Source organism: Rhinolophus sinicus, chromosome 1, assembly GCF_057876585.1.
Source record: "Rhinolophus sinicus isolate RSI-liver-muscle chromosome 1, RSI-T2T, whole genome shotgun sequence".
In the NCBI taxonomy this organism is placed as follows: Eukaryota; Metazoa; Chordata; class Mammalia; order Chiroptera; family Rhinolophidae; genus Rhinolophus; species Rhinolophus sinicus.
Genome location: NC_142501.1, coordinates 92,879,210 through 92,900,057, shown reverse-complemented (window position 1 = coordinate 92,900,057; position 20,848 = coordinate 92,879,210). Strand labels below are relative to the sequence as shown.

Here is a 20,848-nt window from a genome sequence, read left to right as displayed (position 1 = left end):
GCCAGGTTTCCGTCTCCAGACCCTATGCAGTAAGGGACTTGCTTGGCAGCAGTGCCTGGCTCTCTTCATCTCCTCGCCTGGATGCCAGCCATGTGTCTGCTCTGGGGACTGAGCTAACGAAGACATGAAGCCCCCGCCTGACGCGCTGTGCTGGGCCTGGGGACTGGAGCCAGCCAGACACTCAGTCACAGCTGTGGCGTTTGTCACAAGGCAGGAGCACATCTCCCGCCAGAAATGGCCAACATGGAAAACGAGGGGTGGAGTGGGGGGCCGGGGGGCCAGGACTCAGTAACATAAAGCATACACAGGAGGTGCACGTGGAAAATCCACTCGGTACAGACGGCTGGGGCTCTAGGTGCTACGCTAATCAATACTGTCGGTCCTCATGATTTGCAGATTCCGTGCTGGCCTACTCGCTAAAATGTATTTGTAACGCCCAAATCAATAACTTGTGTGCCTATGAAGTTACTGCAGACATTTGCAGAACAGCAAAAAAAAACTTGAGTCACATTCTCAGCTGAGGTCAGACAAGGTGATGCTTCTTGTTTTAGCTCTCAGGCTATAGACAAATGTCCTTTTTATGGTCTATTTAGTGCCACATTTTTTGCATTTTTGTGCTTTTTGTTGGTGATTTTTTCTGTTTAAAATGGCCCCCAAGCATAGCGCTGAAGTGCCGTCGCATGTTCCTAAGGACAAGAAGACTGTGATGTGCCTTACGGAGAAAATACATGTGTTGGATACGCTTCGTTTGTTCAGCCGCAAGTGGCAATGCTGTTGGCCATGAGTTCAATGTTAACAGAGCAACAATATATATTAAGCAAAGTGTATTTAAACAGAAACACACACAATATGTGGGTATGTACTGATCACTTGACGAAAATGATCAGAGACTTGCCAGAACCTAACCTAGTGTTTCGCCTAAGAGCAGTGGTGCAGCATTCATTAATTCAGTGTTTGTGGTGACTTCACAGAATAATGAGAACCGACTGTATATGTTGCTGTCTCTTCTGCTTCCACCCACTAAGCACGTAAGTCCTGCTTTTCTCTTGCTTCCTTCTGGATCTGGATGTTGTGTGTCATGGTCCAGTTATGCTTTAAAATGCCCACCCACCAGGCCCTCTGCTTTTGGGGGCGAGAGACAAGCCCATCTCCCAGTCGGAAAGGAACTGGATGCCCCCCCACCTGAGAGATCCTGGGCTCCTTGTCCACTGAAGGCACATGTCTAAGCCCTCTGTTTGCAATCACTAAAAACGAAAAGTAATGGATTCCAGAGTCCAGGGACTTTCACAGCTGATTACAGCTTGAAGTGCAGTTTTGAGAATCTCATTGTCACTGTTGTTTTAATTCTGATAGGCTGCAGACTGAGGTTCCTGGGGGGGAAGCAAATATAACCTGATTCATGTCTGCACTGATAACACACCTGTGGCTCATGAGGCTCAACAGACAATGGACATGGAAGCACTGTGAGAAAGTCCACAAGCTGGCTGTTCCTCACACTGACTCTGTCCGGCCTTGTGACCAGGACTGTGCTGCACTGGGTATGTGAGTGATCCAGAGAAAGGACACCTGAAGGACGCTCTCATGACCAACGTTTCTGATTTCTACCTTTTAAACGGAAGCTTTATAGAGTGTCAGCTTTCCTACCTTCATGAGCAGAGTGCTCCCAGCACAATTTAACCTTTTCCTGGTGACTGAAGGATATACTTTATTAGGATGAGTTACTGTGCTGGGCCATAAAATAATATTATCCTTAATTGGTGGCTGTAGGTTTCACCCCTCCATCCCAGAATGCTCTAAGGCTGCAGTGCTGTGGAAGTGGGCCTCTGTCCTCCGCCAGAGACTGTTCAGATTGGCAGGGATGCCAGCCCCAGTGCTGAGAGCTGCCCGCTGCGGCCTTCCAACGATGGCTTGGCAGCTTCCTCCTGGGACCACTGGCTTCTCTAGCAGACTGCCATGGACCACTGCTGCTGCTCCTCTCACCCTTCCTCACGGCAGCATCTGTCTCCCCACTTGTTGACTGTACTTTCAAAACATGAGATTAACCAGTCAAATGGATTGGGGGCCAATACAACATGGAGGTTAGGAACAGAGGCTGTGACTCACATTGCTTGAGTTTAATCCTGGATCCTCCATTTTCCACCAGTTAGAAGTGAGGTAGTTCCTCATCTAAACCTCACTCTTCTTTTTAACTTGGAATATGAATAGTTCCCAGCTCATTGGTTGTTGTGAGCATTAAATGAGCTAATCCACCTAAAGCTCCGAGCTCAGAGCCCAACAGACTGCTGGTTAATGCTGTCATGGTGACAGTGGGTTCCATGGGTTCCGAGACTTACGAATGCTTCTGGAAGGTTGGCTTAATCAGGAGTCTGACTGATGAGTAAGTGGCCGTTTTGCTGCTTTCTTGTGGTGACTACTACATAGTCCTGACTAATCAAGATGCTGATTTGAAACAAAACTGTTGCCACCATGCAGTCAGCCAACAGGAGTTGAGTCCAGGTTGCGTCCCTTTATGGACTCAGGGCAGCCCGTTCGAATGGCCAGCCCTCTGACAGATTAGGAGAGGGCTCCTGACACCAGGAAGGTGGGGAGTGCTCGCCCACAGACACTTCTTTGTCTGGGCAGAGGGTGTGCCCAGAGGCCCAGGAAGTCTTGGGAGATGGTCCATCCATGATGGCGGCGCTGCGAGGAGCCGGCTGCCACTGTGGGAGTGGGTCAGCGTGCAGGTGCTCAGGAAAGGCTCCAAGAGAGCAGTGTGTGGACTCGAGGACCCGCAGGAGCAGAGAGCTCCGAGAGCCTGCGTGATTCTGCTCAGGGTCAGCCACGCTCTGAGCATTACGACATGCTAGGCTTTGGGCTGGTGGTTTTACACACCCTGTCTCACCGGGACTAGTCAGGGCAAGATGTAGTCTTCAAAAAGACTTTTCTTTCACATCAGCAGCTGCTGTCATTGGGATTCTCTGCTTTGATACCACCGGGAAGGCAACTCTTCTGATGGGGTTAAGATGCCAGTGGGCAGAGACTCTGATCGAGGAGGGGCCTTCGAAGCCTAATCCTCATGCTCTACATCAGATTCTGGGGAGCGAGGAATCTCACTTATTTAGATTTGTTTCTAATTTCTGGGAATTGTTAGAAAATTTTCTAAAAGTTCAGAGCTCTGGCTTGTGTTACAGTTCAAACTCAATCAACATATATCCAATGGGCAGTGATGGGAGGTTGGGGGCCTGGTTCTTATATTTACCACAGAAATGACATTGTACAAGTCACTTAACACCTCTGGGCTCACTTTCCTCATCATTAAAAGAAAGTGTTGGAGTAGTTCTAACATTTGATGATTATATAAATAATTTCAGTTATGATAGGTACCAAGCAAACATAATCACGATAATGAGAGCATCATTGTTGAGCACTTACTATATGCTAAGCAATTTACCTCGAAGTGATCTCATTCTATTATCACAACAACCTATGAGCTGGTATTACTGTCTTCATTTTCACAGACGGGTAACTGAACTTTAAAAAGGTGAAGTTACCTAACACTGTGCTTCCAGCAAGTGCAGAGCTGGGATATCCGGCTTTCTGTCTTGAGTGGGGGTGATGAGGTTGATTTTTTTCAATACTTTCTGTGGTGGTTCACATATAAATACAGGGGCATTTTCTCATGTTGGAACACAGATATGAAAGCTCTTCCACCCTCCAGGCAGCTGCTAATCAGGGGCTTCTGTTGGACTCCAGCTCCAGAATTGCCGCTTATCATTCTTACCCCAATGGGAGACACTAACTTCCCGCGTGGGTGACCGTGGCAAAAGGCATGATGTCCTCCAAGTCTCTCTCGCAGCCCACCCACCGTGGGAAAGGGTGAGGACGGGAGCAGCTTCCTTCCTTCCCGTGATACTGGAGACTGAAACCAGTGCTCCTGTGTTGCCATAGGCTACGGCAGGAGTGGGGACTGTTGTTCCCAGTTATTACTGAGTAAAAATGAAGGTCAATCTTGCTCCTTAGGCAAGACTCTCCCAGCATTAATGTCCCTAGGGACCTAGGAAAGGCTATCAAAGCAGCTGACCTGTCTTGAGCAGAGCGGAAATAGATTGGCAACTCCCCTTGTAGCACAGGCAGCAGAGTGTGTCACCCAGGAGCAGGGTCACCAGGAGCATTTAGGTGTTAGGCCTTGGCCTGGCTGGTGTGGGCTTCTGAAGAAGAAGGTGGGCTGAGGAAATGGCCAGTGAGTCCTATGGTGTAAAGGTGGCCATCCCCAGGGCTCCTCGGTGCCCAGCACGTCTATTGCTTTTTAACTTCATCTGAGCAAAGGCCAAAATTAGGTAGGCTCTATACTTGCAGCCAAGTAGATAAATTGAAATGAAAGTATATTCCGTCTCCTTTATTCTCAAATAATCTAGGGCTTTAAATAGCTAACTGCCCTTTCCACTCAGAAAAGAGGAGACCAAACACAGACTGCTCAGTCTATGAATTAGAATCAAAGAGACTTATATTTGTAGCCTGTATTTGTTTATTTATGTTATAAATCAAACTCTTATTACCCTGGTTCAACACTGACTAAGGCTGTGTGAAATCTTTACCGTGAGCCTGCCACACACTGATTGGCTGGCGAGGTCAGGCAGGTGCTCATCTGCAAGGCTGTGCACGTGTTGCAAACACGCAGTCTACGCATCTTCCCTCCAATTCCAGCTGCCAAGGCCTTGTCACTACAGAGTCTCACCATGCTACTCCTCAGGTACGAGGACAAGCATCCTGCCGGCCTGAGCGGCTGCTTGATGGAGGGAGGGGCTTGGATGAGCTGGCAGGAGACAGGTGGGCCTCTGCATCTCTTGGTGAAGTCTAAACCAACAGATTAATCGTTGTACATTTGACCCTCTGTCCAGCCAGGCCAAGGACATCCACTTTAAGGCTCCTAAGATGGCCCCTTATCCCAGGTTCATCAGAGCCAGAAAAAGAATAAAGCCAAGAATAGCAGAAAGAGTAAATAAAATAAATGGAAAAATCAAGACCTTTTTCCTTGGTCCTGCTTACCCGCTAAGGACACCGAGAACCAAGTTAAGTACAAAAAATGACCCTATGATGATTAGTGTAACAAAATAGATCCAGGGCCAGTCCCTTCCTACGGCATCATTGACCTGGAAGAACGGAATGATAGTTAGTGAGGTGCACACAGCAGCCAAGCACGGCCCAGTACCCATCACCGAATCCAGACACTGACCCATGCAGTGCCGGGACCCTGATCCTCTAGGTGCAAATCAGAGGCCAAACAGCCTGCCAGCCAATGGGTCAGAATTTGTGGTTGAATGGAGACCTTTCCCACTGGTTTTCCTGGGCCCCTTAGGGTCGCTTCCCTGAGGATCCTGGCGATGGATAGAGTGGAACCTGGGACCTTGCTCGGCTGCATGTAAAGAGGACGTAGAAACGGTCAGCTTACCCGCTCAACACACCGAGAACCAGATTTAGAACGAAAAAGGATCCAAAGATGACCAGACTGACAAAATACACCCAGGGTAACTCATAGCCCATAGCGTCCTGCATCTGGAAAGATGAAGGAAAGTTAGGAAAGAGAGAAAACAGAACTGAGTCAAAGTGAGGAGGCAGGTAGAGAGGGAAGTGGAGTGAATCTGGAGGAGACAAGTGGGGCTGAACTTGGCCTTTGTCTGCATGGATCAGAATCCATTGCTACCCTGGCATCATCTATATTCAGAATATTTCCCATGACATTGACCTGAGCTGTCAAGGACCTTTGCAGTCTCTCTCTCAAGAGAGATCTTGTCTGGCTGTGTTTTTATTTTGTTATTATTTTCTGGATCACAAAAATTTCCCCAGTGTTTTCCATTCCCTTGTCTAAGAAGGTGGGTTGCCTCAAAAAGTAATTTCTTTAGCAAGGGGTGGTTTTGGGCTTGTGTGGCGTTAAATCTGCTCCCTGAGTTTGGTGTTGGAAGTGCCTCAGCTCTTCTGTGAGAGCAGGAGATCCGGAGCCTTCAAGGAGGAAGGGGAAGGTGAGCCTCCTAAGGGGCTTGCCACCTGCACCTGAGCTGGCCCAGCACTTAGAGGTGACACTGCAGGGCTTCACAGCCACTCCAGGCCACAGGCAGGACAGCTGGCTCCGGTGACGTACTCAGAGAATGAACGGTTCCTGTGTCTGGAACCACAGCCTCGATGGAAACGGTCCTGAACTAGAAAGTGTGACCTCTAACTAAGGAGGTGATGAGACAGTCCACGAAACGCTGTGAGCCCCTCAGGGAGCTGGAGCAGCGGGCATGGAGCTGGCGCCTATGGGCACTGCAGGGCCCTGGGGCCTCCTCCCAACTCCATGTTCAATGACTTCATGAACTGAAGAGACTGAGATTGGCCATGGTGGACAGAAATGGGCAAGGGACACATATCAGTCCTCCTCTACCCTTGGTCCCTGACAACTGGTTGTTAAACATTTATCAGCACACCGCAGGTTAGTGGGTGGATGTGAAGATGATGGGAGGTCACAGAGCAGCATTTTTTTCAAAGGGGAAATTTAGTCTGATTCGGTTTCTCAAATCTATTTCTTTTGATGCTTTCTGACTAGAAGAAAGGGTTTAGCCTTATCTTCCAAAAACGAAGTCCAACTTTCTTTGTGAATTCAGCTTATAGGCATCCAAATCCCAAGCACAAAGCTTCCTGCATGATTTACATCAGTGGTTCCCAGAGTGGGGGCCTATGGGCCAGCAGCATCAGTCTCGGCCGGAACTTGTTTTGAAATACACATATTTGGGCACCATCCTGAAATTCTGGGGGTGTGCCAAACAACCCATGTTTCATCAAGCCCTCCAGGTGAGTCTGATGCACATGCAAGTTTGAGAACCCCCTGATTTACATCATTCTGTCCATAGCTCCCAACTTCAAGCATAAGAACATGGCAAATATTCCAACTTACTATCTACCTCTGCTATGCTGCTCCTCAAAGTGGGGTCCGAAGACCAGCAACCCCAGCACCACTGGGGAGAGTTGTGAATAAGCAGACTCCTGGGCCTTCCCCTAAGAACCCACCGAGCCTCAGAACTCTGCATGTGAGCCACCCAGGCATTCGAAAGCAGCTAAAGTTCACTGATCACTGCCAGGTGCCTCAAATGCGTTCCAGGTATGCTGCCACAGTGCCCCTCCCCCCACCCAGTCCTCAGGGCCCCTGGGGCTCTGGGAAGCCTTACTCACATTCCTAAGTATGCTGCCAAATGTGTCCTTTGTGTGCGTGAAGAAGGAGATTGACAAGTGACCTACCTTGTCTGACTTGTTTGAGGTGTTACATCCCAATATGCTCTTTGCACATCTATTACTGTTTATCAGAGGTTACTATATTTTGGTTAGAGGAATCGACCAAATGTAGTCACAGTGCAGAATACAAAACCTGCGTCAAGGGCTTGGGTATCACTGGTTAGAACTGAGTCAGGGAGGAAAAGAAGAATTTCCACCTATGTCCACTTAACCATGTCCTAACTGAATTTCACACGAGTTTCTTGAGCATTCCCACTTCCACATACCCTGCTCTGCTTTTTACGTAGTGCTCATCGCTTTCGAACGGTATAATTTACTCGTTTATTATGTGTTTGTCTTCCACTCTAGAATGGGAGCTCCACGAGCGCGGGCAGTTTCCATCTGTGTTGCTCACTGGTGTATCCCCAGTGCTCAGAACAAGGCCCTGCACGTGGCAGGTGCTCTATAAACGCCGAGTGAATGAATAAACTGGACATGTGCCAGGCCTGGTGCTGTAAGGGGCAGGCCCTTGCTCGTAGGGGGGGCACATCAATGAAAGGCAACCACAGTTGAAATGGGAAATGCAGCTGGAGAAGTAAACAGGTGGGGTCGCAGGAGCCCGAGGGGAAGAGTGGCCGGCCTGTGAGGCAGGAGAAGCAAGCTCAGGCCAGGCTGGGCAGGGAGGGCACACCTGGTACCCTGGGGCCACGGAAGGCACAGAGAGGGCGGGAGGAGGAGGGGAGCCTGGACACCAGGTGATCCCAGGTGGGGCTTTCCCAGGAACTCAGCAATTGTTAAAAATAGAGCCTACAGCTGTCAAGCCGACCGGCTCTGGAATGGAGGACTTTCCGAGAGGCTGAGCACTAAAATATCCAGCACAATAGCAGCTGTGGGGAGAGGCAGGGCAGAGAGGTCCTTGTGTGTCAGAGCCGGCCGCCTCAGGGAGCCTGGGAGCTTCCTTCAACCAGAAGGTACTTATCTGAACCAAGGCTGCGAAGGGAACCAAACCTGCAGAAGGAAGGCCAGTAAACATCTTCACTACCAGGAGCAGAAAAATGAAACTGCATCAGTCCAGGAAGGGGCAGGATTGGTGACATGAGCCTGGGGGTTGGGGGGAGGCGTGGGCGCTGAAGTGAGCTCCCCACCACAGGCCACGTGGTGATGGCAATGATGGCCATGTGACACCAGGCTCTGCATGGCACATCTTATTGTGGGGAACGGGGACATAGTCCTTCCATTATGCTTGGTAGCGGTCTTGTTAGAGTCCATGTTTGTTCAACAAGTATTGACTGAGTGCCTATTGTGTGTAAGATGCTGTGTGCTGTGCCACAGGGAAAGCGATGGGGTTGCAAACAGCCCTGAGATGGGAGGAGGCGCCCGCGAGGAGGCTTCTGTGCAAACTGGATCCAAAGTCACGTGACGCCTTGAGTGTCCTACTACCTTCCCTCTCTCAGGTTAAATCCTGCCCACGAAGGTCAGAAGAGTTCCCTTCCTCTTCCCTAAGTTAGTGCTCCTTCACTCTTGGGAGGGTGGGGAGGTCAGGTAAAGCTGAAGGAAACTCTGGACTCTCCCCAGAGAAAAGGCACATCCAGGCAGCAGTGTGCATCCAGCCTCACGGGGTACCAGACCCCATGTGACTGCCCAACCAGCTCGTTCTGTGCTTCCTCAAACGTGCTTAGGGGATGAAGAGCCATGGAGGGGGTCTGTCTGAGCCAGTTCCCTTGCTCCGCCTGGATTGCAGACCTCTACCTTCCTGAAGACAGCTGGGAACAGGCAGTTCCAGGAGCCTGCGGCGTGTTTGCCACAGTTCACCCTTGTGAAGCTGCCTCTGGAGCCCGCGCAGATGGTGAGTGGGAGGGAGGGCTGGCTGGCTCCTTGAAATGAAATCTCTCCTGACTGCTTCCTCGCATCCCCTAAATCTTGTGAACACTTAACCTCACAGAAATGCAGTCCTCCAGGCTACATATTTGTGACTGAGTCAACAAACCCACGAGCCTTGGAGAAGTCCTTGGGCCCTTGTTTAGTGTGGGTATCCTTTCCTCCGTGCCACACACAAGGTGAGTGACCTCCAGCCTCATTAGGAACCTCCAATGGATGGGGCTACAGGCCACATGACCCTTAGCTACCCCATAGCCAGGGCCATATCCAGAATACTCGCGGTCTCCACATCTCTCTGCTTAGCCTACATTTCTGCTTTGGTTTCTTCCTTGGCTGTGGGATCAAGACCCCTTTCAGAGGGTCAAGATGAAGACGAGTAGGTGAGGGGTAGGAGACAGGAGGGCACCTGAGAGAGTAACCAGTGCGAGGTGGGCCTAAGACCCCGTGACCTCCAACAGAGCGTGACTCTCGGGTCTGCCGGGCTCTGGCCTGAGAGGAACGTGCCCATCTTGTTTCCCTTTTACTTTGTCTTCTTTGTTCCAGGCCACCTACTTTTGGGGGCAGACTGGGGAGAGATCATACAACGCCGGGTGACTCTGCAGTAGGGCAATGCCTAGGGTGAGGAGACTGATGTCTGAAATCACTGGAACGGAGCTACTAAGGAAAGAAAGAATAAATACAGGCATATTTTCAAAAAATGACTGACACCCTTATTTGGAGGTGAAAAACGGTCTTCTCTGACTGTGACAGCTAGATGTTTCTTAATCTTGTGACAAAGGCAGCTTTGTGACTTCCCCAAGGAAGGCACAGGGAGAGGCATCTCGATGTCCACCATCTTGGCCTCGGGCTTCCAAGCCCCAGAACTAACAGGATGACTAAACTGTATATTTAATGGCCCCCACTTTGCTGTAACACATAGCTCACTATCCGCAGATTCTCTGCACAAAGGGAATACTGAATGAAAAATACAGAAGATCCTTTTGAAACCAGTATCTAATTCCTTGAGGGGAACCCCGACCTTAAACCAACATATATTTTTCTCTGAAAAGATAGGAGGAACACCTCCCGGCCCTATTCCCTCCAGGCCACTCTCTATCCAAGCTGATTTCCATAGGATTTCAAGCTGTGGCACTTTCTTCTGTAAGGTTTGTGGCACAGACACTGAATCTAAAAAGACTGAACTGTTTCAGTGACTCCAAGAGAGGCGGTCACTTGCCACAAAGGCAGGAGGTGTAAATCCATAAAAGTCACAGCGTTTTACATGCAGTGTCATTAGAGGATAGGGTTTGCTGCTGCCAAAATGCCAGTGACCTAGAACAATGCCTCGATACGTCTGTCTGCTCATGACCTTCGTCACCTTGCTTGCTGGTACATGGGGTGTCCACCCATGGGTCATTGAGTGAGCAGCAAGGCAGATAACAGGTCTCACCTGACTCCTTTCTGCCCCTTCACCTGCTTACTGTTCTGCACAGAAAACCTGTGAGTGCTTCAGGGCCCAGCAAAAAGCCAGGCTTGCATGGGAAAGACACCAACGCGCTCCTAACATAGGGGAGGCCAAACCAACAAAAGTAACTCCTCCATCGATGATCCTTTCGAACAATCCCTCAACTTAAGTGGGATCAAGCACTGACATCCTGAGGGAGGTTAGGAGTCACGAGGAGTGGCCCCAGGTATGACAGGGGACAGCTGGCTCACAGCTAGGAAGACTTGCTGGTTTGTCCTGAGCAACCACCGGGCATGGGTGGAATATGACGTCTGTGACTGTACCCCTGCAGGTGGCCTTTCAGACACGTGGATGAGAGCACTCTGGGTAGCCGAGCTGTTTCGTGGGTCTGTTGAGAGAAGCTGAAACACAGTTCTCTCCAGTCTCCCAAACTGTCATAACGCATGCTTTCCCAGGTGGAGGAGCCTTCTCTCATGTTACCCATCCAGTGTCAAGGCCAGCCAAGTCCCACCTCCTCTTGTGAGATGCTCTCCTTGCCCTCACTGAGTCACTGCCCTGTCTTGCTAAAACACATTTCTTTGTGCATCTCCTGTCTCTTCGATGAGATCCTAAACTCCTGAGAGCAAGCCTTCTTCTTCTCTTCTCCACCTGCTCCACCCCAGTCTCCACTCAGTCCTGGGAGCATAGTAAATGCTCAATAAATGTTTGTTAAATTGAATTATTGAATGTGGACTCATAATACCAGTGAAATTAATAAAATAAAATCTATACAGAATTGTACACCTGAAATCTATGTAATTTTACTAACAATTGTCACCCCAATAAATTTAAAAAATAAATTAAAAACAAAACAAAAATAAAATAAAATAAAATCTAATAAGTACATAAATAGCTTTGAGAGATGTTATTTCTAATTCTTGATATGTTTATAAACCAAGAGTTTATTGTTTAGATAACAGATTTTTTATTTAAAGCTGGGTAAGTGGGTAACACTCCAACTGAGGCAGATGAAAAGTTAAGCACCATAGGGTCCTAAATGGGACCTACCACTTTCTCTACTCTGGTACCTGTTAGAGCCCAGGAGGCTGCTTCTGGATTACTTGGGGATTTATTCTCAGCTCTTCACTTAGAATGACTATTAGATCATCAATAGACTTCAGCTCCACCATTTCTCTTTTCTTCATGCCTTCAGACACTCATTTTCTATATTCTGTAGTGAAAAGAGGTGGCTTTTTGAAGACAAATAGAGCAGGGGAAAAAAAACAGGGTAAAACCAGAATTCAACCCACTTGGGTGCAAAAGACCTTTGTCATAAACAAGGGATATTTCAGCAGTACTGAGACCAGAGATGAGTGGCTGTTGTGTGTGTGTGTGTGTGTGTGTGTGTGTGTGTGTGTGTATGTGTGTGTGTGTGTGTGTGTGAGAGAGAGAGAGAGAGAGAGAGAGAGAGAGAGAGAGAGAGAGAGAGAGAGAGAGAGAGATCTTCCCAGCATGTCCAGACATGTAGTGGGCTGACAAGACAAAGTAGTGTTGACAACTGACTTACGAAAGCTTAAAACATTACACTTTTGTTCCCAAAGTCTTGTGCTGAACCACAACTAACCCAGATACTACAGAAGACACTATTTGTGATTCTAAAAATATTTCCTTTATATGATTTCTTACTAAGGATTCTTTCTAATCTTATTTTTAAGCTTGATTGCTAATTTTTTTTTTTTAATTATTGGAAGAACCGATCATGGAGAAACCAACGGAGGGGTGAAGCAATGGCTGGTGTTGGAAAAAAGGTGACTCGGAAGGTGGTAGGGTGAGGAGGGGCGTATGTTCAGGAAAACCTAGACAAGAGTGTTTTATTGTGCCACAAGTATGCAATATTCTTGGGGGCACTAGAGCAGAAGGGCATTGGGTGAGCAGAGGTCCACAGGATTCCCTTGATGAAGAATTATTCAGGCATCTAGATTCCTAAAGAGCTAGAAACGTGTTGTTACATGGTACCTCATGTAACTGCTGCCACCCCTTCCCACAATTCTCACATACGACCTTCTCTGGGGGTTCCAAACCCCAGATCAGTGACCATGTTATTCTGTTTGCCATGAGCATGGATGGAACTATTTCAAGTGCTGAGAACAAAGTCAGCACTGAACAAATAATTGATTGATTTTTATGCTACTTAATTGTGATCTGCGTACAATGTGGAAGGGATAATGCTCAGAGTTTCAAACTGACCCTAGTCTGAGAACCCTACAGATCATCTTAATTTAGCAGCCTCTTGTATTTTCAGGAGGGCACAGCCTAAATCATATAAGATAAGCAGTCTTGAATTATATGCAGAAGGTTAGGGATGTTTGATTAAAAAACAAACCAAATCTAAAAGTGGAATTGGAAACCAATGGTAATGCCATATGACACTAGATCCCTCCCTCTCTTTGTGCTTCACTTTTTCTTTTTCTTTCTTTCTTTTTTTTAATTAAATTTATTGGGGTGACAATTGTTAGCAAAATTACATAGATTTCGGGTGTACAATTCTGTATTACATCATCTATAAATCCCATTGTGTGTTCATCACCCAGAGTCAGTTCTCCTTCCATCACCATATATTCGATCCCCCTTACCCTCATCTCCCACCCCCCACCCCCCACCCCCCTTACCCTCTGGTAACCACTAAACTATTGTCTGTGTCTATGAGTTTCTGTTTCTCATTTGTCTGTCTTGTTCTTTTGTTGTTTTTGGTTTATATGCCACATATCAGTGAAATCATATGGTTCTCTGCTTTTTCTGTCTGACTTATTTCGCTCAGCATTACACTCTCAAGATCCATCCATGTTGTCACAAATGTTCCTATATCATCTTTTCTTACCGCCGAATAGTATTCCATTGTGTATATATACCACAACTTCTTTATCCATTCATCTATCGAAGGGCATTTTGGTTGTTTCCATGTCTTGGCCACCGTAAACAAAGCTGCAATGAACATTGGAGCACACGTGTTTTTATGTATAATTGTTTCAGATATTTTGGGTAGATACCCAGGGGAGGGATTGCTGGGTCATATGGTAATTCTATTCGTAATTTTTTGAGGAACCTCCACCCTGCCTTCCATAACGGCTGCACCAGTCTGCATTTCCACCAACAGTGTATGAGGGTTCCTTTTTCTCCACAGCCTCTCCAACACTTGTTACTATTTGTCTTGTTGATGATAGCCATTCTGACTGGGGTGAGGTGATATCTCATTGTGGTTTTTATTTGCATTTCTCTGATGATTAGTGATGTTGAGCATTTTTTCATATGTCTATTTGCCATTTGTATGTCCTCTTTGGAGAAATGTCTCTTCAGGTCCTATGCCCATTTTTCAATTGGGTTGTTTGTTTTTTTGTTGTTGAGTTGCATGAGTTCCTTGTATATTCTGGATATTAGCCCCTTATCAAGGCACTGTTTGCAAAAATCTTCTCCCATTCAGTTGGTGGCCTCTTTATTTTGTCGATGGTTTCTTTTGCTGTGCAGAAGCTTTTAAATTTCATACAGTCCCATTCGTTTATTTTAGCTTTTACTTCCATTGCCTTTGGAGTCAAATTCATAAAATGCTCTTTGAACCCAAGGTCCATAAGTTTGTACCTATGTTTTCTTCTATGCAGTTTATTGTGTCAGGTCTTATGCTTAAGTCTTTGATCTATTTTGAGTTAATTTTGGTACATGGTGACAGATAGCAGTCCAGTTTCATTCTTTTGCACGTGGCTTTCCAATTCTGCCAGCACCACTTATTGAAGAGGTTGTCTTTTCTCCATTGTATGTTTTTAGCTTCTTTGTCAAAAATCATCTGTTCATATTTATGTGGTTTTATTTCCGGGTTCTCAATCCTATTCCATTGGTCTATGTGTCTGTTTTTCTGCCAATACCATGCTGTTTGGATTATTGTTGCCCTGTAGTACAAGCTAAAGTCAGGGAGTGTGATACCTCCAGCATTGTTTTTTTTCCTTAAGATTGTTTTGGCTATTCGGGGTCTTTTGTGGTTCCAAACAAATCTGATGATTTTTTGTTCTATTTCTTTAAAAAATGCCATTGGGATTTTGATGGTCATTGCATTAAATCTGTATATTGCTTTGGGTAATATGGCCATTTTAACTATGTTGATTCTTCCAATCCATGAGCATGGAATATCTTTCCATTTCTTTGTATCTTCTTCAATTTCTTTCAAAAATGTCTTATAGTTTTCAGCATATAGGTCCTTCACATCCTTGGTTAAGTTTATTCCTAGGTATTTTATTCTTTGTGCTGCAATTGCAAAAGGAATTGTTTTTTGTATTTCTTTTTCTGAGATTTCATTGTTAGTATCTAGGAATGCAATGGACTTCTGTATGTTGATTTTGTAGCCAGCAACTTTACTGTATTCGTTGATTGTTTCTAATAGCTCTTTGGTGGAGTCTTTAGGGTTTCCTATATATAGCATCAAGTCATCTGTAAAGAGTGACAATTTAACTTCTTCATTCCCAATGTAGATGCCTTTTATTCCTTTCTCTTGCCTGATTGCTCTGGCAAGGACTTCCAACACTATGTTGAAAAGCAGAGGTGATAGGGGACAGCCCTGTCGAGTTCCTGAACGTAGAGCAAAGGGCTTCAGTTTTTCACCATTAATTATGAGATTAGCTGAGGGCTTGTCACATATGGGCTTTATTATGTTAAGGTATTTTCCTCCTATACCTATTTTATTAAGTGTTTTGATCACAAATGGATGCTGTATCTTGTCAAATGCTTTTTCTGCATCAATTGATATAATCATATGATTTTTGTCCTTTATTTTGTTTGTGTGATGTATCACATTGATGGATTTGTGGATGTTGAACCATCCTTGTGCCCCGGGGATGAACCCCACTTGGTCGTGATGAATAGTCTTTTTAATGTATCGTTGTATTCGATTTGCTAGAATTTTGTTTAGGATTTTTGCATCTGTATTCATCAGAGATATTGGTCTGTAGTTTTCTTTTTTTGTGTTGTCCTTACCAGGTTTTGGTATCAGGGTAATGTTGGCCTCATAAAATGAGTTAGGCAGTACTGTCTCTTCTTCAATTTTTTGGAAGAGTTTGAGCGGGATTGGTATTAGATCCTCTTTGAAGGTTTGGTAGAATTCACTAGTGAAGCAATCTGGTCCCGGACTTTTGCTTTTGGGAAGGTTTGGATGACTGATTCAATTTCGTTACTGGTGATCGGTCTGTTTAGATTTCCCAGTTCTTCCTGTTTCAGCCTTGGAAGGCTATATGTTTCTAAGAACTTGATCATTTCTCCTAGGTTATTGAATTTGGTGGCATATAGTCCTTCATAGTATTCTTGGATGATCCTTTGTATTTCTGTGGTGTCCGTGATAACTTCCCCTTTTTCATTTCTGATTTTGTTCATTAGTGTCTTCTCTCTGTTTATCTTAGTGAGTCTAGCCAAGGGTTTGTCAATTTTGTTAATCTTTTCAAAGAACCAGCTCTTTGTCACATTAATTTTTTCTATTGTCTTTTTGTTCTCTATTTCATTTAGTTCTGCTCCGATTTTTGTTATTTCCTTTCGTCTGCTGACCTTGGGTTTCACTTGTTCTTCCTTTTCTAGTTCTTTAAGGTGTAACATGAGGTTATTTATTTGGGATTTTTCTTGTTTCTTGAGATAGGCCTGTAATGAGATAAATTTCCCTCTTAAAACTGCTTTCGCTGCTTTCCAAAAATTTTGGTAGGATGTATTTTCATTGTCATTTGTTTCTATGTATCTTTTGACCACTCCTCTAATTTCTTCTTTGACCCGGTCGTTCTTTAAAAGTATGTTGTTCAATATCCATGTATTTGTGGTTTTTCCTGCTTTCTTTCTGCAGTTGATATCCAATTTCAAAGCCTGTGATCAGAGAATATGCTTGGTGTGATTTCAATCTTCTTAAATTTGCTGAGGCTGATTTTATGTCCCAATACATGGTCTATCCTTGAGAATGTTCCATGTACACTAGAAAAGAATGTATAGTCTGATATTTTAGGATGAAGTGCTCTATATATGTCAATTATGTCCATTTCATCTAATGTGTCATTTAGGGCTGCTATTTCGTTATTTATTTTCTGTTTCGATGATCTATCCATAGCTGTCAATGATGTATTTAAGTCCCCCAGTATAATTGTGTTTTGGTCAATTTCTCCCTTTAGTTCTGTTAGTAGTTGCTTGGTATATTTCGGTGTTCCCTGATTGAGGGCAGAAATATTGATGACTGTTATGTCTTCTTGTTGTATAGTCCCCTTTACCATTATGAAATGTCCATCTTTGTCTCTTGTTATCTTTTTCACCCTGATTTCTGTTTCATCTGATATCAGTATGACTACACCTGATTTTCTCTGGGTACCATTTGTTTGGAGTGTCAATTTCCACCCTTTCACTTTGAGTCTATGCGTGTCCTTGTAGCTGAGATATGTCTCTTTGAGACAGCATATGGTTGGGTTTAGTTTTTTGATCCAATCTGCTACTCTGTGCCTTTTTATTGGTGAGTTCAGTCCATTTACATTTAGGATGATTATTGATATGTGAGGATTTCCTGTCATTCTATCTTTAGTTTTCTGGTAAGGCTGTGTCTCCATTGTTTCTTTGCCTTTGTGTTGTTGTCTATTATTCCTGTGTGGTGGTATTCTATGATGTTTCCCTCTCTTTCTTCTTTTATTACAGTATATATTTCAGTTCTGGATTTTTTTGAGTGGTTACCCTTAAGTTTATGTAAAAGAAAGTTTGATATTTAGAGTATTCCATTTTCTTCAGCACGCTTACTTTCTCCATTCCCATATTCCGGTTCAGGCCTTTACTCTCCCCCTTTTTATGTTTTGGTTGCCACAAATTGTCCCTGTTGATGGTGGTCGAATAGCCTCCTTTAGTATTTCTTGTAGTGCAGGTCGTGTATTAGAAAATTCCCTCAGCTTCTGTATGTCTGGAAAGGTCTTTATTCCTCCTTCATATCTAAAGGATATCTTTGCTGGATATATTATTCTTGGCTCATAACTTCTCTCTTTCAATAGTTTGAATATTTGGTTCCACTCCCTCCTGGCTTGTAGAGTTTCTGCTGAAAAATCTGATGATAATCTAATGGGCTTTCCTTTGTAGGTTAGCACCTTCTTCTGCCTGTCTGCCTTGAGGATTCTTTCTTTGTCATTGATTTTAGACTGCTTCAATGCCTTGGAGAAGGCCTGTTGGGATTGAGGTAGTTAGGTGTTCTATTCGCCTCTTGGATTTGAGGATCCAGTTCTGTCCACAAGTTTGGGAAGTTCTCATCAACAATTTGTTTGAATGTATTCTCTGTTACCTTCTCTCGTTCTTCTCCTTCCGGTATGCCCATTATTCTTATATTGCTCTTTCTGATGGAGTCAGAAAGTTCTTGTAGAGTTCTTTCATTTCTTTTAAGTCTCAAGTCTCTTTCTTCTTCTATCTGTGTCATTTCCAGGTTTCTATCTTCGATGTCACTGATTCTTTACTCCATCTGGTCAACTCTACTACCTAAGCTGGTTATTTCATTCTTAATTTCTTCTATTGAGTTCTTAATCTCCAGAAATTCCATTTGGTTCGTTTTAAAATTTCAATCTGTTTTGTAAAATCCTCATGTTGTTCTTTGATTGTGTTTCTGAGTTCATTACACTGCTTTTCTGTGTTTTCTTGCATCTCGTTGAGTGTTTTCAGAACGGCAATCTTGAATTCTCTGTCATTTAAGTCACATATTTCCATATCTTTAAGTTCTTTTTCTGGAAACTTTTCACTTTCTTTCTGAGCTGTCTTGTTGCCTTGGTTATTCATGGCAATTACTGATTTACTATTTCTCTTCCTAGACATCTACAGGAGTGGCTTCTGCAACAGGTTGATAGGAAGAGGTCTTTCTGTTGTTTTCCAGTACTTGTTGGTAGAATGTTTTATTTTCTCTCTGACTGCAGCCTTTTTTTTCTCTCTCACATGGTAGTGCTATGTTTTCTCTGCACTAGTCCAGCTTCTCACACAATGGGGGGATTCCCTGGGAGATGGGCTTCTCCTCTGTTAATAGTTCACCTGGGTCACAGGACGCAGTGTCCCGGTGGGTATGCGGAGAGTTTTTGAAGTTCCAAAGCTCTTCCTGCACCAGATTCAGAGCCCATGTGTTTCAGCAGTTCTGTTTACTCCTGCAGGGATCCGCCCAGAAAGCTGGGGACAGGGTCCGGGTGAGTTGAGAGGTGGCCCAGAGCAATGGCGGCAACCACCACCACAGCGGGTCCTGCTTCCACAGCTCCCTCCCCTTTGCCGGAACTAGTTGGGCTGCGAATCTGTGTTTGCGGTCCACAGTTCTCAGAACAGCAAATATTCTGTTCTTTTGATCTGACACTGCTTCTGTTCCGCTTTAGCAAGTGGCAGGTGGGGGCGGGGCGAGCTCTGGGAGGGTAGGGAGTGGGCGGCTAGTCTCAGTGCCTAAGGCTTCCATTCTCTGTGGCAGTGAGGGCTTAAACCACCGTTGTCAGCCTTCTTCCCTCAGTCTTTTCTCCGAGGTCTCTGCCGTGAGCATTGGGTTCAGACATGTTATATGCTGTCCCCTCAGCCCTGTGGAGCCCTGGTGGAGCCCTAGCAGTCCGAGTTCTTCCCTCTCCCACAGCTGCGGTAGTTCCGGGAAGCAGCGAGCTCGGAGCACTGAGCTAGGTCTGCGTCCTGCGCCCACGCGGCTCCGTCTCCGCACTTCTCCCTTCCCTCCTCCCCTGCTCACGCAATTTGCCCACCTTTAGGTGAATTCAGTAGTGGGCTTCTTCGTCTTGCCTGTCTGCTGTGCAGGGAGTCCTTTGTGGAGCTATTGTTGTTCGATTAGTTGTAACTTCCAGGGGACTTTACAGAGGCTCACCTCACCCTGCCATTTTGTTCTGTGCTTCACTTTTTCTAAAGAAGGCTGACACTTTTTATTTGATCACCTCTTCCCCCCTTATTTTTAAGAGGTGTGGACATTCTGAGAGTAAATGGAGAGGCTTTGGCTTAAGAACCCATTTCCCAAGGAAACCACACCCCAAGCCTGAGTTTGGTCTTCATTTCCAAGTCCCCACACCAGCCATCTGCAGACCTCTAGAACAGACACTGGGTATGAGAAATAATTTTAAGCTAATTGTTCAGCTAGTTGGGGCCTCTACAGTGTATGGCCAACAGCTGTAATAGCTGAGAAAATGTTCAAGCCTTACTTGACCAAGCTTGATTTTACTTCTACTCCATTAAATCTTCAAAATCATAAGAATGGGATGAAACAGTGGATATCAGAGAAAAAGAGAAATAGACTTGCTATCTTCCACAGCAGGAGTCAGGTGGCTGCTGTTTGCTACTGGTGACTTCCTGAGTCCCTTTTATCCCAGGCGATATCTAGTGATTGAATCAGTTGCTTCTTTAGTGCTTTGATGAACTATTCTGTCCCCAAGAACATCTAACCAGCTGTTTGGTGGTTCAGAATGAACCTAGCTGTGGGGTTTCCATTCAATGCCATACCTCAAAATCTGGGTGGCTCCTTCCCACATCCTCTAGACTTGCCTCTTGGATTTGAAGAGAAATGTATTCTTCTGAGTGGAAGACCCTACTTCCCCAAGTTCTATCTCCCTAGCCTGGTTCCAATCCAGGGCACCAAAGCAGCACCAGGCAGATTCAATAGGTTAGACCACTAGGGGTTTTCAAACTCCAGCTATAGCATCAGAATCACCTGGGGGAGCTTTTTGAAAATGCAACTATTGGAGCCTAACTTTGGAGCTTCTAACTCAATGTCTTGGAGGGAAGCGTTGGCATCTTTATATTTAGAAAGCTTGATGTTTTATACTAAAGGACATTGAGATTTGAGAGTCTGCGGGCTTAGACATACAGGCCTAGAGGCAAGGAGGAGGAAGGAAGAGGGAGACAGAGGAAAAAGGAATTGGCCACAGAAGGTCAAGCAATTAGAGAAATTGTTTGAAAGCAGGAGCATTGGGCTGAGATGTGCTTCCATCATGAACACCCAAATACGAGGCTGTGTTTGAGTTTTGGGCTGTGTGTATGTGCACACGCGCAAACACGCATGTGTGTGCGTGCACGCACACACACATACACCCCATGGCCATTTTGGAAAGGTGCTGGGAAAATCACAGAGAGGCACATCCCATGAGCCTGGGATTGTTCCTTCACCTCTGACACTTTTTCCATTTCCAGACTGAGCTCTATCACCCCCCCCCCCCCGCCCCGTGGAGTAAGCACAACACAGCTGCTGAAAATTGGTAGCTGCACTGTGTACTTCTCATTCCCTACTCTGGCTGTCATTATGACAGTATTTCTTTGGGTCACAACCAGCTGGTGGGG

At 45.5% G+C, this 20,848-nt stretch overlaps 1 protein-coding gene and 1 long non-coding RNA gene across 46 annotated transcripts in view; one reads left to right on the top strand and one right to left on the bottom strand.

Annotated features, from left to right (window-relative positions):
- CACNA1C (calcium voltage-gated channel subunit alpha1 C) overlaps nt 1–20,848 on the bottom strand; it is a 721,586-nt gene that overhangs the window by 159,922 nt on the left and 540,816 nt on the right. For 27 of the 45 annotated variants that reach the window (XM_088801716.1, XM_088801731.1, XM_088801723.1 and 24 more), the window contains one exon: nt 5,429–5,532. In XM_088801716.1, the coding sequence (XP_088657842.1) occupies nt 5,429–5,532 (104 nt within the window). Of the gene's footprint in view, nt 1–5,025; nt 5,130–5,428; nt 5,533–20,848 lie in introns of all 45 variants that reach the window. The other 18 variants (XM_088801728.1, XM_088801795.1, XM_088801717.1 and 15 more) reach the window with 1 other exon arrangement.
- LOC148759128 (uncharacterized) lies at nt 5,552–13,124 on the top strand. The gene is made up of 3 exons (XR_016022817.1): nt 5,552–9,067; nt 9,164–9,278; nt 9,643–13,124. It is a non-coding gene; the product is annotated as an uncharacterized LOC148759128 (long non-coding RNA).